The 19,102-nt window shown below is 37.5% G+C and overlaps 1 protein-coding gene across 1 annotated transcript; it reads left to right on the top strand.

Annotated features, from left to right (window-relative positions):
- Positions 1-801: 801 nt before the first annotated feature.
- LOC126204474 (protein lethal(2)essential for life-like) lies at positions 802-3,111 on the top strand. The gene is made up of 4 exons (XM_049938865.1): positions 802-897; positions 1,335-1,553; positions 1,712-1,933; positions 2,793-3,111. Exons 2-4 carry the CDS (start codon positions 1,335-1,337, stop codon positions 2,895-2,897), a joined length of 546 nt encoding a protein of 181 aa, XP_049794822.1. The 5' UTR covers positions 802-897; the 3' UTR covers positions 2,898-3,111.
- The last annotated feature ends 15,991 nt before the right edge of the window (positions 3,112-19,102 follow it).

Here is a 19,102-nt window from a genome sequence, read left to right as displayed (position 1 = left end):
AGGAAAAAGTTTATTTTTAAATTTTCAAAACTAGCTTAAAAAAAGAGTACCTCACATAGAAACTTATATTCACTATGAGTGAGTATTAAAAATGAAACTCAATGTTGATATATTGTAACAGAAAGTATGGAATAACCATTTATGTACCTATAAAATGGAATACTGTATTCTTTATTGTAGTTATGTATGATTTAATGTTAACATGATAAATGCAGTTAGAGCGCAAATGTTACATCTGACGTAGTCTGCCCTCCTATAAATTGTATGACGCACCCATCACTCCCAGCTACAAATTATCGGGTAGGTCCAATGCCAAAGAAAAACTAAATAAATAAACTACTGATATCGGCCATAAAACAAATGTACAAATCTCGATCGCTGTCTTTAAATTGCGATAGTGTCGTTTATTTCTGCACAACATTCATATAGGCAACGTTTATGCTCCCACAAACGGTTTTTAACAGGATAATTTTTCAAAATTATACCACAACTTCTTGTGCAACGTGCTGCAATAAAACTCGCACCACATTACTTTGATAGGAAACACACACGAAATTGAGACACCGTAATACGTGTACAAGTGACGACACGAAACTGCAGCTATGCGTTTTTGCCGTAACGTGAAAGGCATGGGATTTGGCCTTAACAGTGTCTGCTTGATACTCGAAATATCTAGAACGCACGCGACAGTTATAGAAGTCGCTATCGTCCATTCCAGTGATCACTGGTCCATTCCAAACTTGTTAGTCACGTTCATTCTTACAATGTTGGTAGCACTGGCATCAGCCTATATAATCGTTGGCGCGGGCTCCAATCGCACTATTTGCCGCCGTGTACGGAAAGTGCGCAAACCGAACGAATCTTTCGAAGTTACAGCAGCGCTTTCGTTCGTAAAAGGTAAGTGCGCACGTAAGATGTTGTGTTTGCTGCTTTGCTGTAGTGACCTGCAGTTAATTAATGAAGTGGTGTTGAACTCTTGCTGAGATCAATTAGATTTTGAGGTTGCGTGGATTATTTGACTACCGGGAGTGCTGGTAACTGTAATGCGCTGTCGTGATACTGTATTGGTTCTTTTTGTCACGTTGTGAAGTATTTTTTTTCCTACATAATATACTGTAATATATCACTGGATTGTTCAAGAGGTGAATCACTAATTTTTGAGGCTGCATGTAATGTGCGGTTGGAGGACATAAACATAGTTTACTGACGCGACATTTCCTTCGTAATTTCTTAAGCACACACTGAATGGTTATAAGCACTTCTGTGAATAGTTAAAGTAAGCTGGAATAGTTTAACTGTAAAACACAGTGATAGTGAGTCATGTATTGTTGCAGATGGCTCTGACACCGATGATCCGCCACTTGCTTGACGATGTCGACAGACAGATGTCATTATTCGACCAAAATTTCGGCTTGGGTCTGACACACGACGATTTGCTTCTCCCTCGTCTGTCTGTCGTCCCTAGTCTTTCTGGATATTACAGACCATGGCGTCATTTGGCAGCTCGTAACTCCGGCGTATCTACCATTCAGAATAACAAAGATGGGTTTAAGGTAAGTGACCATCACATGCTAAACTTTAATCCAACACAGCTTTTAGCTGTTAATAACGTCAAAGAAAAAAGCAATTTTGCTAGTTCTGGAGTTTATGGGTACAGCACCACAGAAAATAGCTTATGCTAGCCGAACTTGTGGTACCGTTTTCGTTGTAGGTCAATTTAGACGTCCAGCAGTTCAAACCGGAGGAGCTGACGGTAAAAGTGGTAGGCGACAGTGTGGTGGTAGAGGCAAAACATGAGGAGCGTAAAGATGAGCACGGATACATCTCGCGCCAGATGCAGCGTCGCTATTTGCTGCCGAAGGACGTCGTGACTGACCAGGTGCAGACGCAACTATCATCAGACGGCGTCCTCACCATCTCGGCACCAAAAAAGGTACGTGTCAGAAAATATTAGTGACCTTGCAGTAGTTGTAGAACCTATATTAGGTTACGAAACTTGGTAGGAAGATCTTCACACATTATAGGTGTGGGAATATGATAGCCGGCAATGATTTGTACATCATTATTGAAGGCCCAGTGAATAAGATTATGCCCAGAAGACAAAGCAAAATTTAGTTAATGTGTGGCAAAACTTTTTGAAGGGTCATCTTATCGAAAGTACAAATCTATAACGGGAAAAATTGTTTGTAAGCTGCATTGGGATTTGCAAGTAATGTGTAATTTGCAAATAAGATTATTCTCGAAGTAATAAGCTTTGTAAAAGGCTGCTCAAGAGAAGTTAAACTAGGCACACTGCACTTTCAGTACTTCTATCTACAGTGTTGTGGTCCTTGTTGGAATCCATGCTAATCGTACCAAATTTCAGACTTTAAATGAGCACAAAAAGAAGTAAAATTTGTCAAAGGTAACTGTGTCATACTGTCCCTGGCACAGTAACCACACTATAGGAACTGTCACAGATTCAGCAAACCTCTGTAGGACTGAAACAGCTACATATAGTTGGGCATTTGTATTGTAGGTAAAAGGAAGATGGAATAAAACTGCTCCTGAGCTAAGAAACATCAATTCTTCACAAGGAGGGTCATGACTGGGTACAGCTAGTGATACGTTAAGACATGTGTTGCAAAGCATTTCAGTATGTGTAGAATCAATGTATTGCATAGAGCATTGCTGTGTAAGTTTGGAAGCTAATCACAGTAAAGAAACAATCATATGGTTGTGATAACTGTTTTACATCAGTCATACACCAAAGTCTTATATCTGGGAGCTCATTTGACTCTTTGTTTTTTCAGGCTCTCCCTCCAGCAGAGGACAGGGAGCGTGTAGTACAAATTGTGCAAACAGGTGTTCCAGCAGTTACTAACCAGCAAGAGCAGGGAGAGAAGACGGAGCAGTGAAATCTTCATCACTGATGTGCAAACTAAGTTTTGTATTGTTGTATTGATTGGTTATTTCTTTGTCGTCATGTTTTTCCTCCAAGAAATTTAAACATTTCTCTCTTCTGTCTCTGATAAGGTTTACATATGTCGAAAATACTATGTTTCATACAAGTTTCTTGAATGTCTTGTGATGAACAATTATCACTAGAAACAGAACACAATATAAGACTGATAGTATTTGTGTTGTGAAATGGTAAATAAATGATTTGTATGGTAACTGTTTTGTCATTATCTCCTTTCATCCTATGACAAACAATTCCTGTGTGATACTTATTGTGATTTGATGTCACACTGAATGAGTACAATGCTTTGGTGTTTACAAGAATCCTTGGCTATTGCACAGGCATTCTGTAAACCTATTTACAATTTTACAGTTGAAATGGCACTATTTTTGTGGAAGTTGACTGGCAAAGAAAGAAATAGCAACTCCTGTGAACTAAAGGGTTCATCTTAAAATTGCAAAGGGCAAAAATACTTAAGTTTGAGTAGGTACTGTACATGGGCATACAATGGAACTGTAAAGCTAGACTGATCAGAATAATTCAGTATTAATAAAGATGAGGTGTTAAAACATAATACACACAATTTTGCAATGAGATAAAGATGGTCTTGCTTTATCACATTTACCACTGGTATGACAGAAATGAAAGTTGTGGACGTTTTACAGTAAATTCTAATTGATAAAATAAAAAAAAATAAAAAAAACTGTTTCCAACATATTTTCACTAGGTCTGCTAATAATTTGCAACAGTTAACACAACTCTACTGTTCTATGAAATAAAGAAAACAATACAATAATGGAATGAGTGTTGCAACAAATGTCAGGTGTTACTGTTTGAGCTTACAAGGGGCATCAGTTTCAAAATTATACTTATTACTGGAGCCACAGGAATTGGTTAGCTTATATTGCAAGGCTTGAATTGGTTATTGTAATAATGGTATTATACACTTTCTACAACATTTGTATAAAGTGAAACTGTTTGTTGGGTAGCTGTCATTATAAGCTTCATAGGACTGAGGATAGTTGCAGACCCATTTCACTTAATTAAGTTAGCCAAATATAACATTCCATGTTGGTATTATTCAAATTGGGTACTAAGTTTGTCAGGTTTCCCTGCTTTATTTTCACTTTTAATGACAGGGAAAGGGTATAGAAGGAAATGATACACTACTGACATTTGCATTCTTTTGTTCCAGTAATAGGAACCCCCTTGTTCTCTATGTAAAATTCAACATTTACTTTTATTCTTTTAACTTTTGGTAGTTACAAAATCTTTGGTTGGTTTGATTTGGGGGAGGGGACCAAACAGTGAGGTCATCGGTCCTAGCAAAGTCTTTAATTTCTGTTGTACAATGAGACCTTATTTTTTTCTTTCTCATTGTTTTCTACTTTGTAAAATTATTTATTTCTTCTTTGGGAGACTACAGACTCAGATTTTTTGAAAAAGTTACGCAAAATGCAAACATCCAAGGTGAAGTATTACCCGACCAGAATATTATTGCACTTGGCTTCCCAAGGCCATTATCAGAAACACACAATGATGTTAAATGTAAACTAGAACAGTGGTGACTAATGAAAACACGTCACATTATGAATAATTTCAAGACAGCTGTGAATATATTAGCAAGTGCCTCATCACATCCTCGTGAAATATCACAATACAAACTCACAATAAGCTAACCAAAATGCACCCATTTTTGAGGTGCAATAATATTGTGGTCAACTAATATAGCAAATTAATTTTGGAGTACAAACATCTGGACTTAGACTTGTCTAATAAAACCAGGCATGAAATTCTATGCTATATGCATGAGTCACATTAAAGAATACAGAGAAGCAAAATATTTGTAGGTTGTTTAAAAATGCAGCACACATGGACATAAACAGATTGGGGAAAGGATTCCACAATACACACTGATTTTTTCTTGCACAGACTAAGAGAAAAATGTTATAACATAAATTTTAGTACCAGTAAATAACATCTGAAATGCATAGTATGATGCCACAGAGGTCATACCTTGCATGGACAAGAAATTTGCATTATATGGAGAATTAACTGTGAAATCTGATGTCAGTGATGCTATAAAACTCCAAGCCAGACATGAGATTTCGTCAGAGCAAGGAAACACCTCAAATGTAACCAGTCCACAGAGAAGAATCCGAAGAACATGGGTGGATAACGTACCTGATACAACACATAATTTCCCAGCCTTCAGAAACATCTGACCGTAGCACCATGATAATCAACAACAGAAATGGAAACAGCAGCAAAAAAGTCACTGCAGTCCTGTGAATGGCCCCTAACATCCAGAAAACCTATGCTTCTCATAAATTTTTGGAACCTCACAAGGACACGAGACAGAACATGACACCACATAACATACATATAGCTGATTGGTTATCATCCTAGTTACCAGCATATTTTTAGGCCTAAACATTCAGTGCCTCTAGAAATAAATCATTAGAATTTGAGACAGCAATGGCTGGTGAAAATTTCTAATACATTTACATTATGGAGCGCTAGTGGAGAAATTTTGAACTAAGTGACATTAACATCCATCCCTGTGAGTTGGCAATTTAATATTATAGAAAGAATGCCAAAAATAGAGGTATATGTATTTTTACCAAGTCAATTACAAAAGGTGTGAAGCCAGATCATTGAGTGTGGAGGAACATTTTGAAGCAGCTGCTGTGCAGTTGTATTAACTACAAGGAAAAGTCGTTGCAATAGACAGATCACCTACAGGAGATACAGAATATTATTAATCAATTAAAACATTGCTTAACATTTTATTTACAGAAGGAGCCAGTATAATCATATATGGGGACTCCAATGTAAATCTTAGGAACAAAAGTAGTCTGAAAGATTAGTTCTTAAGTCTCTCTGGTTGAAAGCTTACTTGTTAACAGTCATTATGTTGTGCCTCTCTGCATCTCACCATCTCAGCTATATGGTGAGTAGCAATCTATCCTATTCATAATATTTTCATTATTCCATCCTGGATTTTCCACTGTGCGAAAAGTGCACTTTATGCATATAGAAGAGACACTTCTGCAGAAAACTGTGTTGACTTTGTAAATATCCTACGGAGTGAGTCGTGGATGGGTGTTGTGCCCCAAAAAACTATCAATGATGTGCATAATTCCTTCTCTTCACTTTCCAAGGGATATTTTGAAACGAACTTTCTAAAGAAGATGTAAAGAATCAGATCCTATACTAGCACAAATGCAAATTCTTGGATTTTATTTGACATTAAAAATTCTTGTATAACATTAAAAAGAATAATTTTGAAAATCAAAACATCCATAGATCCACAGTTTAGAGAGATGGTAAGAACTACAAGGCAGTATATTGAAAAGTAATCACTAAGGCAAAATTTATGGCAGATGACAGCTTAATAAAGTAGTCTGATAAGTAAAAAGCTATTTGGGGGATTGTGAGGACTGAAACTTCATATTAAAAAAGAAAATTTACCAGATTATACAAACAGCTATTTCAATTAAAGCTACAACTTCATTATGCTCAAAATCCACAAATCAATAAAAACAAGAATGTCCAAAAGCTGCTTGCAGCATGAGTGTAAATCCAACAAATGAACACAATGTGTTAAAAGTGATAACAATCTTGAAACCTAAAATGTCAACAGAGTGGATGAGGTGCTGATGTCTGTCACGATCAAGATTGCACCAAAAACTGCAAGACCCTTGGCATATATTGCCAACTTTTTGTTGGGGAAGGAAAGTTTCCTGAAAGGTTGAAAACATCAATAGTGAAGCCAGTGTTTAAAAGCTGTGACAATAATAAAGTGGAAAACTATTGGTCAATATTGCTACTTCTGGCATTCTTCAAAACATTAGAAAAAATTCCTGAAGCACCAAATCAACAAATATCTAATTGACACTAAGTTACTTAGGATAGATAGATAAAACACAGAAACGGCAGTAATGTGCTACATTAAACAAATAATTAGAAATTTAGAAAAAAACCAGTAGTCTAATAGAAGTTACTTTAGGCCTCTCTAAGTATAATTCTGACAGTTGTGGCAACCTCTTAGAAAAACTGGAAGCTCTAGGTGTTCAACTGTATTGTAAAAAGTGGTTTGAAGCATAGCAATAAAGCAAAATATGCAAAAACAAATTATAGGACTGATGTCAACTTACTGCACTCACAAAACCAGTTTTTTTCCTGTTGTTGTGGGGGTGGAGTGAGGGGCACCTTGGAAATAGGAATACCAAAGGTAGTATTCTAGATCCCATATTATTTCTCAACTATATAAATGCGACACAAAGCCCAGATAGTGCAGCCAATACCATTCTATTTGTGGTTGATTCTAGTATGATGATGAATGTGCCACAGTAATTATTACATACAACTATCAATGAAGTCCTCAAGTATGTCAACTCTTGATTTAATAATAACAGGTTGCATTAAATGCAAACAAAACAGTTTGGGGGAATAAGTTACAGTGTAAAGGTAGATATGGTGTTGGGTGACAAAGCCATAGACAGAACCATCTACAAAATTGCTGGAGATTCATGTTAGTGAAAACTTAAATTTTAATGACCACATAATAAAACTTGCATAGAAACTCAATTCATTCTCTTCTCCTCTTAGAATTATCACAAATGTTTGTGCTTCAGAAAGTAGAAAGATAATGTACTGTTTCTTTTTTTTACAAAAGAGAGAATTATCCAAATAATAACTCACAACATATGGTGTTCCATAGAAATGTTGCATCCCATATTCAGAAAGATAAAAGGGCTAACAGTATCTTCTCTCTCTCTACACAGACAAAAGTCATTTTACATATGGCAGCTCCCCTTAAAGTTTGAACAAAAATAATTAACACACAAAGGCATGTGTGCCATAGTGATGTTAAACTGTACAACAGCCAACCATTCTACAATAGAAAACTGCACGACAAAAATAAATTTAATGCAGAATTTTAAAAAATCTCCCGAAACAATGCTTTTAATTGTTAAGTGTTTATGCTGACCAATAACATTTTCCAGGCAATGTTTATAAAGGAAAGTAAACACCAATATTAGGTTTAGGCCATGGGACTCCTCTGACTGACTGCTTTATGCAAGTCAGTATAAGGAGCAGTCCATGACTGTGGGACGTGTGATCAGCATTTCACTAATCCCGCCAGCTTTTATTGCCAGTAAATGAATCCTGATGATGACGCTCTGATTCATTATTTTCCAGAGTTGCTGGATGTCATCCTGAGATATATCGTGCAAAATTTTGTCCAGTTGGCCCGTTAGAACGTCAAAATGCAGAGCTGGTTGGAGGGCGCTGCTCATGATGCCCCGAACGTTCTCAGTTGGGGAGAGGTCCGGCGGCCTTGTTGGCCGAGGTGGAGTTTGGCAAGCACGAAGACAAGCAGTAGAAGCTCGTGCCGTGTGTGGGTGGGGATCATCTCACCGAAGTGCGGTGTGTCGGGCGACGATCAGGTTGGCGTCCTACCGCCGTCCGGGGCATCTCCAGCCACGTCTTCGGCCTGGAATCTCATTGACTGAAGTACAACTGTTTCCAGTGATAAGCCCCGATGACCAGCGAGGAATGACTAGCGAGGACCTTTCACTAATCCCTCCAGCTTTTATTGCCAGTAAATGAATCCTGATGATGACACTCTGATTCATTATTCAAGCAGCTCATGATTTGGCCTCAGAAGGGCTAAGTGGAAACCACCCCCCCCCTTCTATGCCTTTCGACCTCAGAAAAAATCTGAGTATGTACTATAAATAAACCCCAGGTCTTCCTGCACCAAAGGCGGTGATTGTAACCATTAGGCTATGGAGGCAGTTGCAGAATGGTTACAGGCAATGTTTATATTAAACAACAACAGAACACAATACTTCCATGCTCCAACTGGCCTCCATCTTCAGGTGAGAATACTGTTTGCCAAGTTTGCCTTTTACACTTTTATATGCAGTGGAGCATATATTCTCTTTCTTTGTAATTATGTCACATAAAATATACATGTACATTTGGAGATCATTCATACAATATTTGTTGTCTGTAGATGGATAAAGAAATTACAGGACATCAGTGAGCAGATCTAATTGAACAATTCAACAGTCAGGCAGATTACATTGAATGGTTAGTTGAACAACTACAGTACCTGTAGGATTTCATTATTGCTATCACACAGTGGTACTATAAACTCTGATGCCCTGTATATCCCAGGTGCTTTTCTCTATTATAAAATCTCTTGAACAAGTTGTGTGAAGTAATAAATAAAATCATGGGTTTACAAGAAATGGATTGAAAATATTCACAGCAAAATTATTTGATTAATGTTTTGGAAGCATTCTGCCTGAGGTAGGCCTATACCATTTTCTCTGAGTGTGCTTATGACCTCACAGTTTAGTGCCCTAAAAGACTAATAATAATTTCTCTCTGAAACAGGTATCAAACACCTGGGATTTATTGTCAACCCAGTATCAACTTGAAATGTGCACACAAAACATACTGCTCAGAAATATGTGGCAACTATTGACATAATGCTGTGACACCTTTATGGTGGTGGTTGAATGTACATACAACTATAAAACTTTACCAGGTAATGGTATCCTCATCATGAAAGAGAACATTAAGGGGTATGGAATGAGTTGACACATATATTAACAAAGAGGAACAGCTGCTAGAAACTGAGTTATATTTGACTATCATTAAACTGTGATACTGGTCTGTTGTTGTTAATCTGATACTACTTCCTTATTTTTCTTGTAAGATTATATTGTTATTTATCAAGAATGGCAATTACCTACAAGAATGATAGATAGCTATTTACTGTGAACATTGCTGGGTATTACACAGCTGACAGGAAAATTCATTCCTTGACCCTATATGAGCAGATGGCTTGAATAAAGAGTAGGTAATAAGATATGTTATTGATTTACTTTGAAATTTGTATGGATTTACAGTTTCTTCTTTATATCTGCTGCTAGCTCCAAATCCCCAAAAAGAAGCCAAAGTCTATATGGAAAGCATTATTCTGCCATGTCTTGTAGGTGCAGAAATCACAGTTCGTTTAAAATTAATGTAGTTTTCATTAATAACAAATGACATTAAGGAATCTATGTACTGAACTGCTAAATTTTAAGATATCTAAATAGATTTGTACTTGACGCACAGTTATTTACTGAATGTAATATTTTTATGGCTCACATTTGCTAAATGAATATTCACATCACCTGCAGTGCCATGGAAGTTAAGTCAATAAGGCCCACCTGCAGTGAGAATGAGAGTTGTGTGGGCTGCCGTCATCCTGGGGTGTGAGTGACCCGCCCTTCCTTCCTAAGCTTTCCTAATATCCTTCTCTCCTTCCCCATTATAGAAACTGTTAGTACTAAAAGCTAGGTAGTGTGTCTCCTTTACTTGACATGTTTCTATTCGCAGTGTTACACATTTTGGCTCCTGAAGGAAAGTATATGCGAGAAAGTCTTTCTCATAATTTTCAATAATATGCAGTAAAAAACTTTAAACATCTAAAATATAAATGATAAAATTATTTGCAAAACCTATGCCTTTCACAATTCAGCCTATAAAAACCCTTAGACTAAATAAAAAAACTATTTTTAATGTATTTAAAAGTAAGATATGTAAAACACCTAGACCAATGTCTCTGGTAAATATAGAAGAGCACATAAAATATTAAAAGAAACAAAAAGGGAGGACAAGGGAGAAGGGAAGGGGGTGTGGGGTGGAGTAGAAAATGGGAAAGACCAAAGGTGAAAAAGAATAACTGAGCACTATGTTAACTAACTTTTATTGAAACAGTCAAAATTTGCCAACATGCTGTGGTGCCTTAATTCCATTTATCCATTTAGGATATGATGAGGAAGCTGCTCGATGGATCACATAATTCTGACTTCTTCAGTATATTTAATGAGTGGCCCTCATTTTTACAACATATAATTTGTAAGTTACTGGAAAGATCACTGATGGAATGCCTCTGCACATGAAAATGGGTACTCAACGCAGATTTAGAGCGGGAAATCCTGAGGCACAAACTTCCAGCATGCTGGAAGTGCTGCAACTGAAACTTCCTGGCAGATTAAAACTGTGTGCCGGACAGAGACTCGAACTCGGGAGTGAAAATCTCATTCTAGAGCTGCAACTGTTCATTTCCACATTTTTGACATGGTTTTTGCATTTTCAGAAATATGATTCTGACTATCTGTTAAAGTGATTTGAAAATGGGTCCTGGGCTGAAAGTAGTCATCAAGTGAATAAAAAATGTGAAATTTGCCACTTTAGTTGGCTTTTCTTTGTACTGAAATCATGAGACGTTTTTTGAACCTGGTACCAACACCACTGTCAGTTTGTCCAGTGTACCATATGGGGGCAATCAGTGCAGTGACACAATACACCCCAGTTGCATTGTATTTAGATCTAGAAGTGTGTTCCCTCTGCCTGTACGTTGTACCGATGTTACCAGGATTGAAGAAAGCCAGTTTTATCTATATATGTTCGGGAAATAGATATTAAACTTTCACTTTTATTATTTTTTATGCTAACATATGTATATACAGCAAGATGTGCCATAATTCAAAGGGCTATAGCTAAAATAAATTGTGTAATTATGTACACTTCCATTAATAAACATATAACAAGCTTGCATAAGCCATCACCAAGGGAAGGTTAACAGAGATTGTTATGTAATGTAACTGATTCAGCTGTGGGTTCTTTGTGAAACATTACTCAACTATTGTGTACTGGAAAAAGTGCTTACAATCTGAAACCTAGGTTGTACAAAAATAATAAAGGTTTGTGAAACAAGGCAAAGAAGGGTTTTGTTTAGTTAATAAAACATATATTATACATGGAATAAGGCCAGATGAGGAACTGTGATTAATTAATAGCCACAAAAATTAACCACAAAAGGTTCTGACAAAAAGAATACTTCACTGCAGAGTGAAAATCTCATTCTGGAAACATCCCCCAGGCTGTGGCTAAGCCATGTCTCTGCAATATCCTTTCTTTCAAGAGTGCTAGTTCTGCAAGGTTCGCAGGAGACCTTCTGTAAAGTTTGGAAAGTTGGAGACAAGGTACTGGCAGAAGTGAAGCTGTGAGTATGGAGCATGAGTCGTGCTTGGGTAGCTCAGATGGTAGGGCACTTGCCTGCGAAAGGCAAACGTCCCGAGTTCGAGTCTCGGTCCGGCACACATTTTTATTCTGCCAGGAAGTTTCAAAAAGAATAAGTTCACAATGAATACAGTGTAGCACTAAAATGACTTTTAGTGTACATGCAAGGTCATCAAAGTAGCCTATGAAGTAAGAACTGTCACAATCACCACACTGACTTTTATATACCATTGGTTTACCAAGTTTATTACATTACCTACATCCAGTGGCATTTGGTTTCAAATCCTAAGACACTTTACAGGTTAGTAGCTGTCATGTATTCTACACCTACATCCGTACTCTGAAAACCAGTGTTAAGTGCATGGCAGTGGGTAATTCCCATTGTATCACATATTAGAATTTCTTATCATTCCATTCGCATATGAAGTGTGGGAAGAATACCTGCTGAAATGCATCTATGCTCACTGTAATGATTCTAATATCCTCTTCCTACAAGACAATACATAGCGGACTATAATACATACCTAAATTCCTCATGTAAACTGGTTCTTTAAACTTTCTAAGTAGATGTATACATGATAGATGACACCTATATTCAAGTGTGTGCAAGTTCAGGTTCTTCAGCTTTTCCATTACACTCTCTCATGTGTCAAACAAGCCTATGGCCATTTGTGCTTTGTTACAGACAAAGTCTGTTCAAAAAATTCCAGAACATTTGTAATTTCATGACAATGGTGTGTTGGAGCGAAATGCAGATGACATCCCTGCACACACCTATGTTTAGCATGTAACTGGTCGTTTATCTGTTAGTTATTGTTCTGTGTTGTACTAAGAAGAATGGTGTGTTGCACAGTTTGCAAATGTCAAGATGGCAGAGTTAGAGGAACAACGCGTCTGCATTACATTTTGTGTGAAACTCAAGAAAACCTTTACAGAGACATGCCAAATGATGCAGGAACCCTACGGTGATGAGTTCATAAGCCATACTTGGTGTTACAAAAGGTTCACATGGTATCAAAATGGCCAGACGGAAGTTAAGGATGACCTTCATTCAGGATGCCCTTCAACATCTACTGAAGGAGTAGTTCATCATGAATTTGTGCCACAGGGTCAAACTGTTAATCGGTGGTGCTATTGGGATGTGTTGCGATGCCTACAAGAAAAGTGAGAGGGAAATATCCTGAAATGTTGTATCATGATAATGCAACCACACTTTCATCCCTTTTGGTGTGTGACTACTGCACAAAAGACGAGATCACTGTGCTGCTTCATCCTCCATACTCTCCACACCTGGCCCCTGCAGACTTTTTTTGTATTTCCACAGCTGAAAACCCCATTGAAAGGATGAAGATTTGCAACAATAGAGGGGATAAAAGAAAATTCACAGATGGCACTCTGTGTGATCCCGGAAGAGGTGTACCAAGACTACTTCCAGAAGTGGAACGTCACTGAGAGTGGTGTGTCAGTTGTGGAGGAGAGTATTTCAATGGAGACCATGCACAATAAGTAAAAGGTAAGCACAGAAAAATTTTGTGGACAAAGTTCCGGAATTTTTTGATTAGACCTCATATGTTCAATATCCCTGTTAGTTGTATTTGGTACAGATACAATATGTACATTTGTTAGTAATTTAGTCTTCATTACGATGGAAGGTTCTCCTTTATGGTGGGATTTATGGAGCACAATGTATGTATGAATGAATGACTGAATGTTGAGCTTCATTGAAAGGTTAGAGGTTGTCCAATATCAACTTAATTTAGTTGCATATTCAGGCTGAACCAGAATTATATCAATAAACTTTCAGAGGGGGCAGTATTGACCAAAACAAGAAAAAGTGCCTAGTACATATGTGCTCTAAACTCCATACCTAAAGAACTATGAGCACCTGTTAATTCTCACTATTGTGAAATACATCGCTTCTACTAGCCAAGTGCTCATAGGTCTTAAGGTATGCATGTTTACTAGACATTTTTATCTTGTTTTGGTTCATACTACCTCTCTGATGGTTTGCCAGCAGAGTTTTGGTACATCCTGTATAATCACGTTAGGGTATTTATATGCAATAAAGGGTTATATTTTATTACATGATCTCATTGTCACACCCAGCCAATGACCCTCATCATGCTTCAGATGAATGTAATGTACGCACAGTTGTAATGCATCTGACACTGGAAACTTGCTGTTGAAATGTGTCATGTTAATAGACAAACAAAAAGTGACTAAAGATATAGAAACTATGCAAAAATTTGCAGTCATATTTTGCTAATGTTTTCCCTTAAAATAGGTCATTGACTTAAAAAATATGTATATTGTATTCTTATGCCAGATATTGACCTGTCTGCTAGTCTTGTATTTTTTTTCTTGCTACAATGTATTTGGTGGTCTTCATTTAAGTCATTAGACACCCTTAGTTCATGTTGTTCTTCTTATGCTAGTACCACTGGACGGGTGTTATTAGTGATATATTTTAATATATATTAACTATCACTGTTATATTTTCTATACTAGTTTAAAGATTTTGTATTTGGACACCCCAACATTCTTTGTTCTTATTTGATTATTATCTAACAGACAGGTGTTGTCTCATGTTAAATCTTCACTGAATCATTGTAGTCTACATAAGGTTTGATTGGTTGGGGAGGACATAGGTAAAGGCTTATAAAAGACAGACTATGAATTTACATTCATAGTCTATCTTTTATAAGCCTTTACCTATGTCCTCCCTAACCAATCAAACCTTATGTAGACTCCAAGCATATTTGTATACAAATATCTGTTACTATGTGTTGCATGACTTTGTATTATTTTGTTTGTGCTATTTTATGTATATATTTGTATGTCCTATTTCCCTGAAGTGATTTCAATTATGTACTTATTGATAACATACATACAATATTTATTGTCTGTGGGTTGATAAATTAAATAAAAATAAAAAATAAGTAAAATGATGCTAAACATTCTCTCACTCCAACATCCCCCAGTAAGGAACATGTAAAATAATTCAGTATACAATGTGGTTGCAATTTAACTTTCACTACTTGAGCCAGTGCAGGTGGAACATTATTTACCATATAGGTACCCACCTTTATAAGACTTTCAAATGAAGCTATATGGTTCCAGAGACATTTTAAAGTCTCAAACATCTATGATGTATATATGCAGACTGAAGAGACAAATGAAAATTTGTACCATGGGTAGGATTCACTGCTTGCTAGGTAGCTGTGCTAACCACTACATCACCGTGGCCCAACTGGACAGACTACCCTAGCATGCCTGCTTCTTCAAATCAAATTCCCCCCACTGGTATTCCCAATAAACTCTGCAATACTGTTCGAATTTATGGGGAATACCAGGAACCTGAGGCATGAATGGGAATTTTGATGGAACAGGGAAGCATGCTAGGGTAGTCTGTGCAGATGCGAAAAGCCACTGTGCCAGGGTGGCATAGTGGTTAGTGCATCTTCCTAGTGAGCAGGAGACCTATGTTCAAATCCTGGCCTTGGCACAAGTTTTCATTGATTTTGTGCACTCAAATTAGATGGGCCTCCATCAGCTTTCAGGAGGAAAACCTCACAAGTTTCAAACTATTCTTGACATATTGATGGAGAGCTGCCTGTAAAACCTGTTGGCTGGCATCCACCATTATTGCTAATGGTGCATTTTGGAGTGGGTGGAATAAGAGGATTGCTTTCTGCACATTAGCCCTTAACTTGTCAAAGATGTGCTGCATTTTATGTGTCCATGGTGGGGGCTGTTTGCCCATAGCATCGTTATCTGCCAGCGGGTCTGTCAGTGTCACAGGCATCTCTGCTGCTCTGGGTAGGTGATGTCGGTAAAAGTTGACAATCCTAAGGAATCTTTTTAATTGCTGATAATCCGTTGGCTGAGGAATGTTCTTAATAGCCTGTATCTTCTGTCTGAGAGGGCAGAGACTGGCAGCTGAGACTTTATGACTGAGAAATATCGCCTGTTTTTGATACAGAACACATTTCAGATCATTTATCACCAGGCAAGAGTTATGTACCCTGTCGAACACTGTCTTAAATTATTGCTCATTTAATTCAGCTGTCTATTAAAATATTGTCAATGCAGATGAAGTCTAAATCCAAGCCCCTTAGTACTTCATCTACAAACCTCTGCCATGACAAGCTGCACATTTCATACCAAACAGCATGCATAGATGTTCAAAGATATCAAAAGGCATTATCACAGCAGTTTTGGGAATATCTTCTTCGGCGACCAGAAGAGCACAGTAATCTATTCTCCTTGGCCGTTGAAAGACCAGATGGGCAAGGGTTGTCTTAATCTGATGCACCATGGCATCCAGTACTTTCTGTAACTGACTGACAACCTGTTGTGTAGCTTCTGGAATAACCAGCTACTGGTGAGGTGATGGCCTTTTTTGCACTTCTGCCTATAGCATCCATTAGCACTTCACTCTCCACCTTAATTCACGCCATACTTTTCTTTATTTCCAGTTGTTAGTGGTATATGAAGTCTGCACCTAATAATGGTTTGTTAACACCTGTCAGTAGGAACCTCCAGTTGAACTTTTCACTGAAGCCCAGGTCCATTGTCATTTCACACTCACCAGTGCAGTCTTACTTTGTCCGAATGGCAGCACACTTATATCAGAGCTCAAATGGATAAGGTAGCACTGATCTGCCTTCCTGTCTTTCACATGGAAATGGCATGACAATGTGAGCAGGCACATTTGCTTAACTGTCTGTGTGGACATGCTCAATTTGTCATGAATAACTTTGCTGGGTCTTGGATTACTTCTGATTATCTCTCCATCAGTGTTTGTGGAAACAGTAGCAACTCTCTCATCTACACTTTGGAGCTTTTATGGAACTATGTGGCCTGCTGCACCTACTGCAGCCCACTGGGGCCATTTGGAAATGAACAGGGAGGTGTGAATCTCATGGCCTGATCATCAAAAAGCTTGTGGTACCGACACACCTGGTGATTTTGTCCTCTTTGTACCATCTGGCCATCTGCTTGATTCTGCTGGCCAGGTGGACACCCTTCTTCTTTAGCTTTCCTTATGTGGGTCCACTCATTCATTGCCAGTGACAATAATCACTTTTGAATTGCTTCCACTGGTATTTCAAAGTTTGGAGCTGCTTGTTGGCGTGCATCTGTTGCTTGTTCCATACAGCTGGGGTCCCAGTGTTGATGTTGCTTGCTAAGAATTAATGTCACTCTTCCCATCTGTCACCATTGTAGTTTTCTATGGAAAAGATAGTTGCATTAGCCATATGTGCAGTGTGTTTTGTCTGATATTACATCCTCTTCCACAATGCTTCCCAGATGTCGCCTGAATTCAGATAATGTTCTATTGCCAATACAACTGAACTGATGCACTTGTTGTTCCAATTATTTAGACATCTGTCTGACCACATTATCCTACAAATGGAGATGCCATTGTTGTGAGAGTGGTTTCAAAATATTGTCAACACCATATTAACTGCTTTGGCATCTAAGCTGTTAGCTGTCACAGCAAACTTTGTATAATCACTAGTAATACTGTTTTGTATAAGTTCGGGCTTCTCCAGCAGGAGCTTTGGTATTTGTGTTTTCATTTTCAGAATGGAAACCAGGTTAGACTCAGCCAGCAAACTTTCTGTTGTATTCAATGTTTGTTGGTATAGCCTGATGTTGTCTCATGCTGGAATTTCATTTTTCAGATCCATAATCTGCTTCTGAAGGTCCTGTTGTAGGTTTAAAAGCTGTCCTTCTATCTGGGTTTAACATTGCTACACAAAGTCACTGTTTCACTCTTACATTGCTTGAGAGTCTCTTCTTTTTCTTGTAATTTTGGGGCACCAATTTATAGGCAGCTTTCATCATTTGAGCAGTATATACTCATATACAGAGACACACATGCATGGACTTGAGTTAACAATATTTATTCACTTGATTAATCCAAATGCAGCTTGACAGCCAAACAGTAAACTGAGAATTGTCAAATAAGAAGTAAGAGTAAATATAATAAGGCAAACCTGGCTGGTCAGTCAAAGAATAATACATGCATTCTCAATCACTGTCTGAATTTGGTGCTTCCCACAAACATTTATGTCACCTGGGACTGAATGACAATCCTCTTTGTACTTATGGGGAAGGAGAAATGAACCATATAATGTTAGGATGTCCTGAATAGACAGGACAGGTGGGGCACTAAATCAATTGAGTGCTATGCGGTACACAGGTCCCAAATGTGTTACCCCTCATTTGAGAATAACAGGTGTCAGTGTGTATACACTCATATACACAGTTATAAAGGAATTGGGAATATCCATATAATCAGTCATGTCAAAATCTAGGTCATATGAGTATGGTAGGAGGAGGAGGAAGAGGAAGAGACTGGCAACATGAGACCATATGAGAGAGTGGCCACTCCAAGTGGGCAGAACAGCAACGAAAATTTGCATAGCATGGAGGATGGACCACAATTACTCAATACATCAGATGAGAAATTGGACACATAAATTGAAGTGTGTTTGTATACCTTTACTTATTTAAAAATAATACTCCTTTTGTTGTAACTGATTTTAATCTAAATTTTTACATAGATAAACATAGTCTATATATAGCAATTATATAAAAATTATACTCATTTTGCTAGAAATGGATTCAAATTTGTACATAGGTAACTGTCAAAACTGACAGGTGTTACTAATACGTATAAGCTTGGGTGGCTGTATGGTTATGAAACCAAAAGCCAATAAATTAATAAACAACAAATATTTTCCTAGTTGTAAATTTGAGCCTTTTATCAATACAACTGTGTCATCAGCCAACATCATAGTTTTTTTAAGAGTCTTTCAATTTCCCCATCAAATCAATTATGAAAGTCTAGAACAGAACTTTGAATGAGTCCATATTTAATATTTTTAATCCAATAAAAAGATATCTTAGTGTTAGCTGCATATAATCAATATGACATAATCTGAATGATCATATCTAAATATCTACATCAACATACATACTCTGCAGACCACTGTGAATTGCATGGCAGACAGTAACCAGCACAGTATCATATGTTAGAGCTTGATGCTGTTG

Source organism: Schistocerca nitens, chromosome 9 (assembly GCF_023898315.1).
Source record: "Schistocerca nitens isolate TAMUIC-IGC-003100 chromosome 9, iqSchNite1.1, whole genome shotgun sequence".
NCBI classification, from domain to species: domain Eukaryota; kingdom Metazoa; phylum Arthropoda; class Insecta; order Orthoptera; family Acrididae; genus Schistocerca; species Schistocerca nitens.
The sequence above is the reverse complement of the archived record's forward strand: the minus strand, read 5'-3'. Positions and strand labels throughout refer to the sequence as shown.